The sequence below is a fragment of the Martes martes genome (assembly GCF_963455335.1).
Source record: "Martes martes genome assembly, chromosome: 9".
In the NCBI taxonomy this organism is placed as follows: domain Eukaryota; kingdom Metazoa; phylum Chordata; class Mammalia; order Carnivora; family Mustelidae; genus Martes; species Martes martes.
In genome coordinates, this window is record NC_137896.1 from 107,465,588 (window position 1) to 107,481,264 (window position 15,677).

Genomic DNA, 15,677 nt, shown 5'->3' on the forward strand with positions numbered 1-15,677 from the left:
CGTCTATACTTAGGAGATCACTAGGGTCCAACCCATAGTCTTTTCTTTTTTAACTTCTCTCACTTTCTAGATGACTCATCTAGTTCTGATGCTTTAAATATCATTTATGACTAACACTGAGTGTTCCCAACTTTATATCTGTAGCCTGAACCTCTCCCCTGAACTCCAGACCCATATGTTCAACAAATCACTTGATGTCCATACTTGGTCTAAGAGGTATTTCAAAATTAACATGTCCAGAACTATACTCTTGTCTCCTTCGAAGCTTCTCCTTCCCATCTCTTCCCATCTCAGTAACAGGGAACTCTTCCAGTTGCTCAGGTCAAAAACTCTAGTCTAATTTCTGATTATTGTCCTTAAACATTCTATGTCCAGTCCACTGGCTCCACCTTCAAAATATATGTGGAATCTAACCACTTCTCACCACTTTTACCAATAACACCCTTAATTCAAGTCACCATCCTCTCTTGCCTGCTTCCCCTAACTAGCCTCCCTATTAAGACTTTTACCCTCTCTGGTCCATTCTCAGTAGAGCATCCAGAGTGATCCCTCTGAGGAGTAAATGTCATGTTACTCTTCTGCTCGGAACCCTCCAGTAGTTTCCCATTCTTCAGAACAGAACCAGAATCGTTGGAGTACCTACAAGTTGTGCCATGATGGTGACTCCCCCAGAATGGGAATAATTTCTTTTTTCTCCACATTTCTGGTTTTCCCAGGCACAAGTAGGTTAGACTTTCCCGGCCCCTTCAAATAATGTGTGTCATGTGTCTAACAGGCTTCATTCAGCCAGTTAAATGGCAGTGGACGTAATGTGCTTCACTTCCACATGGCACCTTTAATAAGAGCCAGTGCACCATTTGTAATGCTTTTCTTTCCCCTCTGCCACAGTCATGGCAGCACTCCAGATGGGGACCACTTGACCAGCCTGGCTTCCAGTAAGAAGCAGAAGCCCCCAATGCCCTACCGTGGGGGTGTAGCATGAGCCGTGTATTGTTTTCAACCTCTAAGGTACGGGGACTGTTCCCACGTGCAGGATAACCCCGTACTACCTCTCACATGAACACCACCAGGGACCTTCATACATACCCAGCATACATCTGCCTTATGCCTTTAGCCACCTGAAACTCTGAATAAGGTGTAAAAAGTAATCATTACTCTTGAAATTTATGTTTCTTTTATAATACATATTTATGATAGGCTGAATAATACCAAATCAATATTTCTGTCTGTAGGCTGGTGCATTTGTTTTAGATCCAATGTGTGGACTTGGAACAATACTTTTGGAAGCTGCTAAAGAATGGCCAGTAAGTTCTAAAGTTGGATAAACCAAGCAATATATTTACTTTAATCATTGTATGTATATTCACTTCCCAATGATTTACAAGTAGATTATCTTTTTAGGATTATTGGTTTTGATGACATGAGTTGCTATTTCCTGTTGTCAAAATGGATTATGAAGGGTTAACTAAATTGCTTAAAAGACTGATAAATTTAGGAAAATGTGAACAGTTTTGGTGATTAGTCATGATAGATTATGCTAATCCCCAAAATCTTTAGACATTTGCTATTGTAAAATAAGGTTTTTTAAAAATAGTTTTTGTTATTGTATAATAAGGCTTTTTAAAAATAGTTTTTAAAAATTAACAAATACTTGTAATTTTTTACTATTGAATATCATTTTAAAGAAATATTATAGGGGCGCCTGGGTGGCTCAGTGGGTTAAAGCCTCTGCCTTCAGCTCAGGTCATGATCTCAGGGTCCTGGGATCGAGCCCCGCATCGGGCTCTCTGCTCGGCAGCGAACCTGCTTCCCTTCCTCTCTCCCTCTCTGCCTGCCTGTCTGCCTACTTGTGATCTCTATCTGATAAATAAAATTTAAAAAAAAAAAAAAAGAAAGAAATACTATAAATTTGTTTTAACCTGAATTAACAAATCTATTAAATTCATTTTCATTATTTGAGAAGAAGCAAGGCAGTTTTCTGAACTACTTAAACTGATAGTTTAACTCATACTTAAAACAGGACTTTCTTTCCTCATAGGATGTGTATTATGTGGGCGCTGATGTCAGTGATTCACAGTTACTAGGTGCATATGATAATCTGAAAGCTGCAGGCCTTCAGGATAAAATTGAGTTACTTAAAGTCTCTGTTACAGGTAAGATATTAAAAATGCAAACTTTTGGGAAAATGAACATATTTAAATATATTTAGAATCATAATAAACAAAATTCACTTTCTAATATAAAGGTTGAATATATCTGTGGACTTAATCCTTGATTTATTTCCAGTAGTATAATTATAACTTATTTTTTGAAAGATTCCTTATTAGTAACATTTATTCAGTCTTCCTAAACATTTAAGTGAAAGTACCTTTTTAAGATGTGTTTGTTGTATCTGAACCATTTCTCACATCATAATCATTTAATGTAGGCATAAAATAAGGAGGATAGTATAATAATAATAAAACTTCAGATTTTTTTTAAAGATTTTATTTTTTATTTGAGAGGGCACATGTAGCCAGAGCAGTAGGCCGAGGGAAAGGGAGAAGCAGGCTATCCACTGAGCAGGGAGCCTGATGCAGGGCTCGATCCCCCAACCCTGGGTTCGTGACCAGAGCCGAAGGCAGACGCTTAACCAATTAGCTACCTAGGTGCCCCAAAACTTCAGACTTCTTCCAGATAAACTGAAATGCTCTGAATTGTCTTACCTTACCCTTGCCTCACATTGGACAGTATTGTGAGGCAATACTCACAATTGAGTATTGTGAGTATTGTGAGTATTGCTATTTGCTATTTGCTAAACCAGTACTTTTTGCTGGTTTATTTGCTAAACCAGTACTTCCAGTGCTAAAACTAGAATGCCTATGGAAAACCAGGAGAGTTGGTCACCCTGTGAGATAGAGGGAAACCTTTTACTGATGGGGGATCAGCAGGGACAAACATGACTAAAAATCAACTCTGCTCAGTCTAATCAAAATAATATTTCCTTAAGGCCTGTAGTATTTAGACCATTTTAGACAAGCCTTACATTCCTTATTTCTTTCCCTTTCGTCTAGTACATCTTTCTCCCTTAAAAAATAAGCACATTTAATTCCCTGCTAAGAAAATGGTATTCTCTTGAAACAGTGTAAACAGGTAGTAGATGGTCCCAGTATTAAACCTATAATCCGGAGGAACAAAATGTTATTTTAAAATTTTTTATTGTAGTGGAAAAGTAATAGAGTGTCAGGAAGAAAATATTTGGGTGACTTATGCATAAAAACATAGTAGAGCAGCCCCCAAAGAAGAAGTTGCATTGTTGATTAAGATCTCATGTTGTTTGCTGCCAACAACTACTTTTTCAACCTGTCAAGGTTGGTTTTTTTCCCTTTTTAAATTTTGGTTATTTATTTATTTATTTATTTATTATTTTATTTTTGTGAGAAAGAGAATGTGAGCGTGTGCTCACAAGCGGGGCCGATAGATGCACAGAGGGGCAGAGGGGGAAGCAGGCTCCCCACTGAGCAGGGAGCCCAATGCGTGACGCAATCCCAGGACCCTGAGATCATGACCTGAGCTGAAGGCAGATGCTTAATCGGCTGAGCCACCCAGGCGCCCCTCTGTCAAGGTTTTTAATGGGACTCTGTGCATAAGACACAGGTTTTTAGAGGAAACCAATGGACGAGAAGGCTGAAATCAGCTTTCGTGAACTCTAATTTCTTTCAGAAAGCTGTTTTGGGGGGACTTTCAAGAAGACTGGGATGGCTTCCTCCGCTATCGCAGAGCAGTGCTTTTTCCAACACTTTACAGTCTCCAGAGGGCCTCAGAGGTGTCAGGAAGGAAGTACCCAGCTGTCTGTCTGACCTCTGCCATGTTTCCAACTCCATTTTTATCTACTTTCGTGTGGGGGGCATTTTCCATAAGATTTCACTTTAAAACCAAGCAAAAGGGTTCAGTTACTGTTTTTAAGTGTTGAAAACAAAAGGTTCTCTAGGGCACCAATAGGCAAATAAAGGAAGGATCATTCTAAGTGCCATGTTAGTAATGGACGAGAGCAAGGAGGATGGAAACCGGAAACAAAGAAACTAGTTAAGGCTCTTGCAATGATCCAGTAAGGAGTGAGGTGGCTCAGGCCCAAGTGCTATTCATGGAGATGTTGAGGAGAGGTCAGATACTTAATTTTTGAAGGTAGAGTGAGCAGGATTTGTTGTTGGATTGAATGTGGCCTCATGTGAAAAGGAGCAAGAATGACCCAGCTTCCTTGCTTGAGCAGCTGGAGGGTGGGGTTGCCATTCACTGGGTTGGGAAAATGGTAGGGGTGCAAGTTGGAGTTCTGGATCATTAGGCACCAAGTGGAGAAGATGGAAAGTTAGTAGCCCCATACCCAGATCTGGAGTGTGAGGGGAGAGGTGAGGCATCATCAGTACGGGTAACATTTAAATCCAGGAGATCACCTAGGGAATGAGTATAGAGAAGGGAAAGAGGCCTCAGCTCAAGAGAGCAGTTGAGAAGTTGTGCTGGTTACCCCAGGCCAGCAGCAGCCGGCAGGGCACGTTTCCCTAAACCATTGTTGAGGCCAGATAGTATCATCGTATTACAGGATTGCAGTCTTGAGAACTATAAATTTGATACATTTTTCAAACTTACTTTTCCTTAATTACTAGTGAGATTAAACATTTTTCACATTATGTCATTTGTAGATTGTTCTTTTGTGAATTGTTCTCGGAGTAACTTTCTGGAAGAAAGAATGAGCCATCTATTTTAAATTATTTCAACATCCTAACCTTTTTACATTAAATTTCAGATGAGGGAACCATATTTATCTGGTGTACAAAGGGGCCAGTATTAACTATTTAATAACTAGCCCTTCCTGGGTACCTGGGTGAGTCAGTCATTAAGCATCTGCCTTCAGCTCGGATTATGATCCCAGGGTCCTGGGATCGAGCCCCGCATCAGGCTCCCTACTTGCAGGAAGCTTGCCTCTCCTTCTCCCACATCCCCCTGCTTGTGTTCCTTCTCTCACTGTGTATGTGTCTCTCTCTGTCAAATAAATAAACAAAATCTTTAATAAAAAATAATAATAATTAGCCCTTCACTACATATCTTTACTTTAGAAGTAGACATTGTAGCTAGAGCCTAGTGTTTATTTTCTTCACTAATTTGGTTCCACCTTTAAAAGCTTTAATCATAAACACAATTTAGAATGCTGAGACCCAAGAATTATCCTTTGTTCAACATTGACAGGTGTGAGGATCTCACATCTTTTTTACTATAGTAAGAGCACACAGGGTCTTCAGAGTCCAACAGACCGAGTATAAATCCTCGCTCCACCATTGTTTCTCCAGTGTGTGGCCTTCAACAAAATCCTGGACCTCTGTATTTTGTCGTCTACAGTATGAGGATAATCCCTACTTCCTAGAGCCCATGGTGGGGATTTATCCCGTAAGCACATTGAATACTTTGCCTAACACACAGCACGAATAAAGACCTCAGTCAACGTGGGTATGTCTAGGAAGTTAGTAATACTCCCATTGTGATTTGTTTCTGCAGAATCACTCTCTTTGTTCTCTTTGTGTGCGTTAATGACTGGATTTTTTTCTACTTTTTTAGTAATGTTTACTTTGTGACTTTCTACTGGTATAAAAGAAGATGATCCTTTAATATGCAGAACTTGCTTGTGTTTATTCCTAAGTTTTAATTACCATGAAAGTTTGGAACCAGATGAATATTATGTTACAGGCTATCTTAGGAACTAATTAGTCATTGGTTAGGCTTTGTTTTTTGTTAATCTACAGATATATTTACATTCCTAGGATAAGATAGAAAGCTGTAATAGATACAGATTTGAGCAAAAGAAACACATGTATAAGTTAATTAAGACGACAAAATTGTCGACAGGAGAAAAAAGGAACATTTTCCCTTCCAATTAGACATTATAGTCTGTCACACATTACTTCGGTGAGAGTTTATAACAAGCTTATTGCTAACAACTGTGCTTTGTTCTCAGGTGTCATTCATTTCAACTCTTGTAGGAGTAAAGCATACTTTTTACAATACACCCAGAAGCTGCCCATAATGTGGTGGTTGCATTTTCTTTCATATCAGTGTGCATTTTCCTCCAGTATCTCTCCTGCCCTTGCTGGCCTGGGCCCTGGTGTTCTGGCCACGTGTCTTGTGGCCCATGTCATGTTATGCAAGGCTCATGAAGCTGCCAGGCCGCCCATCTGGGGAATCAGAAGGAAATGTGGGAAGTGATGGGTTAGGTGTACACAGAGTATGTGGAAATAGGGAATCAGAAGCTTCCCACAAAGAGTTGTGTTTTTTGGTATAATGGCTTTACAGTTTGTTATATGGTATCAATCTTTTTTTATTATTTGATAACACTTACATTCTGGAACAAACTCAGCAGTAATAAATTTTTTAAGGCACATGTTTAATGAAAAAGTTAATAAAGAGTTTTCATTTCTCAAGAAAGCTGGTGAACACATTACTTAAGTAAAATGTTTGTTGACATTTATCATCCACTGTGAGGGCCAAGGTGATATCACTGATGAAATGAAACAGATGTGTTTATAGAAGCATCTAGCACTTACTCCAAAACATAGTAATTATTTTAAGGAGATTGAGCCCCAAACAGCCACTTATCAAAAGCAGCTAGAGAAAAATGCATTAACCATCATTCTGTGAAGCATGACTTTTCATTTAGATCAAATGACTATTCTAAGTTAATTTTGCTCACTTTCAATTCCAAGTTTTCTTATGTATGCGAACCAAATGAAGCTATAGCCATTAATTTGTTGGTTCCATTTGAAGACCTTTGCAGACGGTTAGGTGTTGCCAGTTTTGTATCACTGTTATCAGATGTATTCAAAAAGAAAATCCATTAAATCTGTTCCAGTGGTGGTTTAGCTTTTCTTGTTCCCAGTTCTCGGAAATGAAGGAAGTTTTTTCTGTCAAAGATAACATCTTTCATAATTGTGAGTGCTACTGTAAATTCAGCTCAGAACTGCATGTGTGTCTGTTTATGCAGTATTTAGTGGTAATTAGTATTCTAGCGAAATCTATGAAGCAGAAATGTACTTGAAATCTGGCGTGGTATCCACATAATTCATAATTATCTTCAAACAAGCTCTGATGTTCTATAAATGAAATAGAAACTTAAGTTACCAAAATAATAAACTTTCGAAAAACATTTTTTAAATATACATGGGATAACTGACTTGCAAACTATTTGTGATGAAGGTGGTTGCAAAAACAAACAAACAAACTTCATAACAGAACACAGTTTATTTCCCTGCCCGTCATCACTTAAAAATATTTAAGCCTTCAAAGAATGGCTTTTTGGATCAAAGTATTCTATAATTGTACTAAAAAAGTTTTTTAAAATAAACCAATAGGCTCATTGTGGTTGCGTTTTTCAAAAAATCTGTTGGAAATCTGTAATCAAAGAATTTAACAAATTTAATGCCCCGAAACTTAAGTTTCTGCAATTTTTGATGAATTGCAGTTATGAAAAACAAAACAGGAGGACATTAAAATCCCTAAAAACACCAAGGAAGAAATGAACAAATTAAAACTGAGAGCTTAATAATGAACAAGATTTAATTCTGAAATTCTATAAATACACTTTGCATATCTTATACAAAGAAGCTTCTAATGGCTTTCTTTAATTGGATAAATGTATATTCTAGAATGGAATGGAATCAAATTGAGAAGGGCTTAGATTCTGCAGGCTCTACACTTGGTAAGCAAATTAAAAGAACAGTAGAGACAATTTATTTGAGTTCTGTGTCATGAAGATGTTTGTCAAAGGCACTATAAATGAAGAGACTGAACTGCAGGGCTGAAATATTTAGACTTTCCCTATGAAAGAAATAAAATTGAGAGTATCCTCCAGTTAGCAGAATTTGCTCTGAGCTCTACTGTTACTTTAGAACCTGTAAAGAAAGGTTCTTTACTTATTTTCTCAAGTAAAAATATTAGAGTCTACAGAGAAGTTTATTAGCCATTAAAGTAAAACTTTGAAGAATATTACAGGCAATTTTATGAAAAAAATTTGAAGTTCCTATTAAAAAAGTATTATATTCTTCAGAAAGATATCCATTAATTTTAAGCTTGTGGGTTTTTTTTATTTCAGTGTGCCCAGATATTATTTTTTGGTCCACTATAATAATAAACAATTTGTCAGCCAATAAATATTTTAAGAAGTATGTATTCTTATTTCTAATCATCTTGTTCTTGAAAATGTACCTGTTTGGACTATAAGTTAAAAGGTCACCAGTTCCAGATGCCAAACTACATTTTGCACATTTAAGACTGATTATGAGCTTCTGGATTACGACAACAGACTGAAACTTTATTGAAGGATTTGTATTCTCCTGCACTTACTGAAATAAGAAAACGAATAGTAAAAATAGAAGGAAAAAAATCAGCAGTAGCAACCAAAGGGCATAATCTATATGCAATAAACTTCAAAAATCTGGCCACAATGGAAAGAAACAGGACATTATAGAGCAGTATTGTCAATAGAATAGTGGCTGTTTACAAGGTAAATAACAAGTGTGACCCCAAAAATTATACCCATCCAAGATGTCATTTTAGTGCAAAGACATTTTCAGATATAAAAAAAGTTCAGGTGGTGCACCTAGGTGGCTAAGCCAGTTTAGAGCCTGACTCTTGGTTTCATCTCAGGTCATGATCTCAGGAGGGTGCGACTGAGCCCTGTGTGGGGCATCCCACTCAGCACGGAGTCTGCTTGAGATTCTCTCCCTAATGGGAGAGGCGCCCTACCCCTGCCGCCTGCTGCTCCCCACCCCCACCCTGGCTCACAAACATGCTCTTTCACTCTCTCACTAAAAATAAAATAAATAAAATCTTTAAAAAAAAAAAAAAAAGTTCAGGCAACATTTCACTAATAAACCCTGCAGGGGAAAATTGTAATAAAATCCAAACATCTAAGAGATAAATCAACTGAAAAATAAAGAAAGCCAAGACAAAGTGATTGGTCATGAGGACTGAATCAACTTGAATATACAACTGATTTTAAACAACTATGAGAATTACAGACACAGAACAATAAGAATGTTATAAATCTGGACAGAATTTATAAAGAATGTTCAAACAGGAGGAAGTATGATGAAAGAACATAGGAAGGGTGTGTCCAATTTTGTAGAAGACCTCAATTTATTTAACCATTTGTCTAAATATAAGCACAAAAACATGTCTCAAAGACTCTTAAAACCTATTGGAAGAAAACACATTACGGCCATAATCCTGAGTTTTAAAGCAGTTCTTACCCATTTTTCTCCTGGAAGGAGGGAGACATAGAGTGGTTCTTTTTTTCAAGACACACCAGTATGTTAAATTTTTTTCATGTTCTTGAATCATCCTGCAGAGTTGTAAAGGAGATGATTTTTACATATTTGTTTTGAGCTATGTTTCTATTTCAGAATTTTATCTCCTTAGTTACAGGCAAACTCCTTGTTCTCAGGCAGTTCAAAGCATTTAATAATTTAACAGATTCTACTGTGTTGAAAATCAGGGGTCAGGTGCTCCTGCTTTCAGGAGTTTCCTCACCAGAAACCCTGGAGGTGGGGCCAACAGTCTGTGTTTCACCAGCCGTTCAGATTCTGATACACAGTAAATTTACACAGTAAATAGTAGGTTTGGGATGAAGGGGGTGGGGATTTGCATTTGTAGTTCCCAGGAGATACTGCTGCTGCTGTAGCTCCTGATGACGCTGCCCGGGAGATACTGTGGCTCTGACAACCACCGCAGGAGGAAAGGAGTAGGAAAGAGGCCCATCTGGAAGCAGTTGCCCTACGTGGCCTTTGAGGAGCCAGGGGAAGGACATGCTGTGTTGTGCAGAGCTGCTTTGAAAGATTCCAGCCCACTGATCTCCACCTAGCTGTCATCCGCCTGTACAGAGAGAACGTTGTTCATGATAACTACAAGACCTAACCGTTACTGAGTGCTCACTCCGTGCCAGGCGCCGTTCCAGATGCTTTCCATAAAAGACCTCACTTGTCAACTTAAGAGTACCCACTTTACAGATGAGGAAACTGATCCAGTAATTTCCCAAAGTCCCCTAGCTACTTAGCGACAGAGCCAAATGCAGGCTGTTGAATACCAGAGCCTGCCTGCCCTCTCACACATACCCACAAACGCTCATCTTAGGTTCTATGGGAAGATAGTGTTGCTTAGTTCTAGAACTTTTTGAAAGAATTATTCTGTGAAGTTTGTTCCTTCAACTTCTAAAATTATTTAAAGCAGTTTAGCAAATTATATAATACAGAGTAGGAAAGTTGCAAATAAAAATAGAGACTGACAAGAAAAAAAAAATGTTAACCAAACCTGAGCAAATTGGGCAGCTAGTGTGTGTGTCTGTGTGTGTGTGTGTCTGTGTGTGTGTCTGTATGTGTCTGTGAATGCAAAAGAAAGATGTGGGCTCAAACTCAACAGTAAACTACTCTGTGGTTTCTCATGTATAAAATATCCGATAACCACGATTGCCTTAACTGTACATTGCCTTGAGTAGTTCTGCAAAAATATTGAAACTATTTAAATGTACTTGTTCTATATCAACACCCTAAAACTAAATGTGTGAAGTTTAAATATGACTTGGGGGGCGCCTGGATAATGCAGTGAGTTGAGCAACCAACTCTTGGTTTTGGCTTGAAATTCTCGGTCCTTCTCCTGCTGTGCTCCCTCCCCTCTCTAAAATAAATAGACAAATCTTTAAGAAATATATAAGACTTAGAAAAAAAAAGAATTACTGCCTAGCTTTAAAAGAATATTATTCTGAAGCTTTTCTAACAACCTATTCTTATTCTACTAATCTCAAGCAAGGGTTAGACCTAGGTGAGATTTACCAAGTGTTCATTAGACTTTCCCAGGTATTGGGACTTTTTGTTTTGTTTTTAAGTTTCCAGCCAACAAAAATGTATATGGTATTCAAAATAATAAAGATTATTTACATTTTATTATATTTTTATAGAATTAGATGCTATTGAATACCTTATGAATATCTAATGTACATGATGGGTAGCAAGTAAAATAAGTAGAAAATGGAAAGTATACTCAAAAAATGTGGAAGTTAAGCTTATGTGTATTACCTTCTGATAATCTAATTTCTGAGAAATGTAAAGAGAAAATTTAGATTTAGTAATCAAACACTATATTTAATTTTGTTTAGTGATAATCATTTGTTGATTTGTTTAGCATTTTCTCTGGTCTTAGGACTTAAGTAGATGTTCTTAACCTTTTGGGTCTCCTTTAAAATTTCAGTGAAAGCTAAGATCATCTCCCTTAAAAGCAAGTATATCTACACATGCAAAATTGTATAAGTAACTATGAAGAGAGAAATGTAAGTTACAGAACATGGTTCGTGGAAGGTTCTAGACAATTTAACGTATTTCTTCTTGGATCTGGCAACTTTTTAGTCATGTAGTATGTTTAGAGAATTCAATTTTCTGATTAATTTAAGATTCTGCTTAATTTATATCATATTGTCATAACAGAGAAACCAATTTTCAAAAAACAGAATGTAATAACTTTACCATTTATTTTTTAATGAAAAGCCTTTTAGAAACTTGTAATTTCTTGGAAACAATGTTAGCAACCCTAAATTTTATTTAATATGCAAAAATAATTTGGCATACTTCAATTTTCTTATATTTAGGTTGTAAATATTTGAACTTAATATAACTGGATTCTCTGGTTTCTGTATTTCAGAATTGCCACTGCCCTCAGAGAGTGTCGATGTTGTTATTTCTGACATTCCATTTGGGAAAAAGTTTAAGTTAGGGAAAGACATCAAAAACATTCTACAAGAAATGGAGAGGTAAGTTGTTGAGTTTATTCTTACAAATTTTGAGTTATTGGACATTTAACCAAAATATATTGTAGTTCTTCAGTGAAGATTTATCCAAAGCTTTTGTAGTTCAGTTTTCTAAGGTTTCAAATCAGAAGCTTATAATTGAAATAGTTATTCCATATCGTCTTACACTATTCTAAGTTTTACTTTGAAAAAGATACCAGTTTGTCATTATTGCCTGAAATTTGAGCATCTGAAGTAGTGACGTGTATTTTAATCACTGAGTAGGTAATTTATGTATTTACTTGTAATCCTCACAAAAACCCTGCCTGCTGTGTGTTAATCCCCCATGCTTTACAGATGAGAAACTGGGACCCAGAAAGATGAACTTTCTCTAGATCCCAGCTACTAAACCACACAGCAGTTCACACAGGGACCATCAGTAACCTAGAGAGGTTACAACACTGCTGATTGTAGAAGGAAAACGAAGTGTTATTCATGTCATGGTTTCTAAGGTCTGCCTCAGGGAATCTAATTCAGTGAAAGTATTTCTTTGAGAGGTTCAAACACTGAGACCTGTTTTCTGATCTGAGAAAGGAGAGAACCTAGAACACATAGAGGAATAAAAAGATATGACTAAAAGGTCAGTTCATGAAATCGACTCATTTGGGCATTTGATAGAGCAAGACAACATAGATGTTTGAGAGCCTGTATATAAATAATGTCACCAACAGAAAAAATGAGCCATGGGTGTTGGGTAGAAAAAATTCAGTGTCAAGGCCGACATTCCATAAGAAAAATTAAAGCTTGACATGAACCAGGAGCCATCTCAGTTCATCATGTGAACTGGGTGCTCCACACTTCTTTTTGGATTATCTTATTTCTAGGCAACCTCCCCTGCTGCACAGTTAGCTAACCCTTGACATAATTATGTGAGGTCTCTGGGCAACACCCATAATTCAGACATTTCCTCAGTTCCTGTACATGTTACCCTCAAGCAGATTTTGCAACCCTGAGTTCTTATTAAAACCATTTCAGGAGCTTTTGAAAAACTCTAACACTCATTCTCCACCCCTCCCCACCGAGGCTCCAATTTAATTGGTCTGGAGTAGAATATGGGTGTATTTCCTAACCAGTCCCGGCCTAATTTTGTTGTGCAGCCAGGATTCATAACCACAGCCTTTGTGCCTACCTAGGTAATTCACCAGCAACACTATTAAGCCAGCTCATGGTGAAATACCGTATGTGTGAGCAGTGATTTACATTTAGCCTGGAACTTTCCAGAAGGTATTCAGGATTTCCCCCCTAATCTGAAGGCCTCAGTTGGATCAGTGTATGTATTTGGACATAAGGAGCTTCTATGACCATGCTTCCCTGACACCTGCCCACAGACTCGGTGGTCTGATTTTTTACTTTTTACATAGTTTGAAGCTTTATACAGTCAGTGTAGCATAACACAGTGCAGTTTGGAGACAAACTTGTCTTGATTCACTGACATCTTTGTCGGGTGTGGGAGAGATTCCCTGTAACTCCTGGCCCTCAAGCAGTCATCCTCTTTCCCTACGTATACACCCAAGCTTACTGAAAGAATAGCCTACCCTTGACATCTCTGCTTCCTCACCTTCCAGTCCCCCTTCGATTCTGGCAGACCAGCAATTTGCACCTGCCCTCAACCAAGATTGCATGCCCAGGTTCACTGATGACTTCTTGTAATCCTAGTCACTTGATAGTCCTGCCGCATTAGACATTGTTGAGACCATTCCCTTCTGGAAACCGAACATCTTTGGCTTTCGTGCCATCACTGTTGTCCAGACTTTCTTGTAGGATTACGGACCCTTCCTCCTCTCTCCTCCTTTAAACGTGAAGTCTCTGTTCCTCGGCCTTTTTGCTCTTCTCACTTGGTACTGCCCCCGCCCCCCATGATGCCCTCCGCCATTATGGCTTTATCTGCTGTGTGCTATAAAACTCTGAAATCTCTACCTCCACTGGTCTTCTCCTTGCCTCCAGGCTGTATCTCCAGCTGTGGATTGGAATTCACCCTGCCCTGTTCCTTTGGTCCCTCGGCACATTCCAAACAGGCTCTTTCCCTCCCTCCTTCTCCCACCCCCTCAGATTCACCCCCCCTGCTGAATTTCTTTCAGTGCCTCCCCCACCTGATGGTCTTCCTGTCTGTGGCTTTGCTGACTCCAGCTGCCTGCCCTGCTCCAGTCCCCTCACTGTCACTTGGCCTGCCTCACTCCAGCTTGTCCTTAACTCACAGCGCAGGTTTGGGACACACCTAATGCACTCCTGGGGCACCTCAGACTAGCCTGGAGCATTTGCCACCCTCCTGAGCTCTCTGCTGGCCTCTGTCCCACTGTCAGTAATCTCTTTAGCCACCCCGGAGACTGTGGTGTTGGTCACTTTGTCCACATAGACCTGCTGTGCAGAATTTGCTCAAATGTTTTCCTCTCAGGGTCTTCCCTTCCCTTTTCTGGTCTTCCCTGTTGTCCTTCCCTTGTGCATGTCCTCACTCTTTCTGGTGATTTTCTTCTGCCAACAGCCTACTACCTCTAATATATGCTGATTCTTTAGGATTCTTTCATTTGCCTTTTCCTTTGTACTTATTAGAATGTGACTATGAATTACTTTGAGGCTTGCCTTTTAAGGAGAGTAAAAATAGATAATTAAAGCAGATTTGTGCTAGTGATTCTGTAATTACTATAATGAATATGTATTATGGAAGCTACTACCTAATTATCAAAATCCTTGTGTTTAAATAGATAAAATTAAATTTCAAATTAAAAACACCAAATATTTAAAATAAAATGGGATTGTTTGTTGTCTAAAAAGAAAGAAATACTCATGCCAATTACCATCTTCCGTCAGAGTGCTCCACGTTGGAGGAACCATTGTGCTGTTGCTCAGCAATGATCACCACAGGCGCCTCCAAGACTGTGAACAGAACGGCATCCCTTTGAATTCCAAGGGCAGCCACACAGATGAGCCTGGAATCAAGAAGTGCTTGAGCCCCAGAGAGAAGACTGACCTATCACACACAGTGTCATCTTCATCGGAAGCCAGCAGCCAGGGGGCCTTAGACAAAATGCCACCGGTTGGCTCTTTAGTGCCAGTGGAATGCTACCAAGTTAGCCTTGGAAGGACAGAGGCATTCATATGCAAATACAGGAAGTCGCACTCTTTGGGACTCTAGCAGGCTTGCTGCTGTGAGCCAGGTTCAAGTCCTGTCAGGGCAGCTGCACAGCAGTGAAGGCCATTGTCCTGGGACCCTCAGAGGGCCCCAGAGTCCCAAGGAAGCAAACTCCCCTGAGGTCCAGCATCGCTGCTGGACACAGGTTCTGAGTAGAGATCAGCTTTACACCCAAAAAAATTAAAGTTGCCAACCAAAACCAATGAATGTACATTTATGCCAAATGACTCTTAAATTTCGTATTCTGTCGGAAGGTGAAAAGTTCTGCTCCGCCTGCACTATTTCTGAACAGAAACTGAAACTTGGAACAAAGGTTTTCAGGGGTTCATGTAAAGTATACTGCAGTCATCACAAGGTTGGTGATGTTTTCACGATCAGATTTTTCTAAATGTAGAAACTTTTATGTCTTACTTCTTTTGATATTAAACTTGATTTTTAAATGTATAATTATCTTCTCCATTGGAATAAAAATAATTTTTATTTGCAATACCTTTTGTACATCCCGAGTTACATAAAACATTAATGGGAATAATAACAATATGAATCAAGCCAGTATCCTCCAACATGATGGAAAATAAAATTTGCTCTTTTTATAAAAGCATTAATAAGTTGTCGCCTCTCCCTTTTTTAAATTAAATACATTCCTTGTGTTTACTACTTGAGAAGAAGATCTTCTTAACAGGAAGTTGATGAGAA

At 38.5% G+C, this 15,677-nt stretch overlaps 1 protein-coding gene across 2 annotated transcripts in view; it reads left to right on the forward strand.

Moving 5' to 3' along the window:
- The window catches only part of THUMPD2 (THUMP domain 2 tRNA and snRNA guanosine methyltransferase), a 40,584-nt gene extending 25,000 nt beyond the window's left edge, over positions 1-15,584 (forward strand). The window contains exons 7-10 of one of the 2 annotated variants that reach the window (XM_080812794.1): positions 1,233-1,304; positions 2,039-2,153; positions 11,710-11,818; positions 14,660-15,584. In XM_080812794.1, coding sequence (XP_080668920.1) covers positions 1,233-1,304; positions 2,039-2,153; positions 11,710-11,818; positions 14,660-14,984 — 621 coding nt within the window. In that variant the 3' untranslated portion in view covers positions 14,985-15,584. The remainder of the gene's footprint in view (positions 1-1,232; positions 1,305-2,038; positions 2,154-11,709; positions 11,819-14,659) is intronic. The other variant, XM_080812795.1, reaches the window with a different exon arrangement.
- Positions 15,585-15,677: the final 93 nt, after the last annotated feature.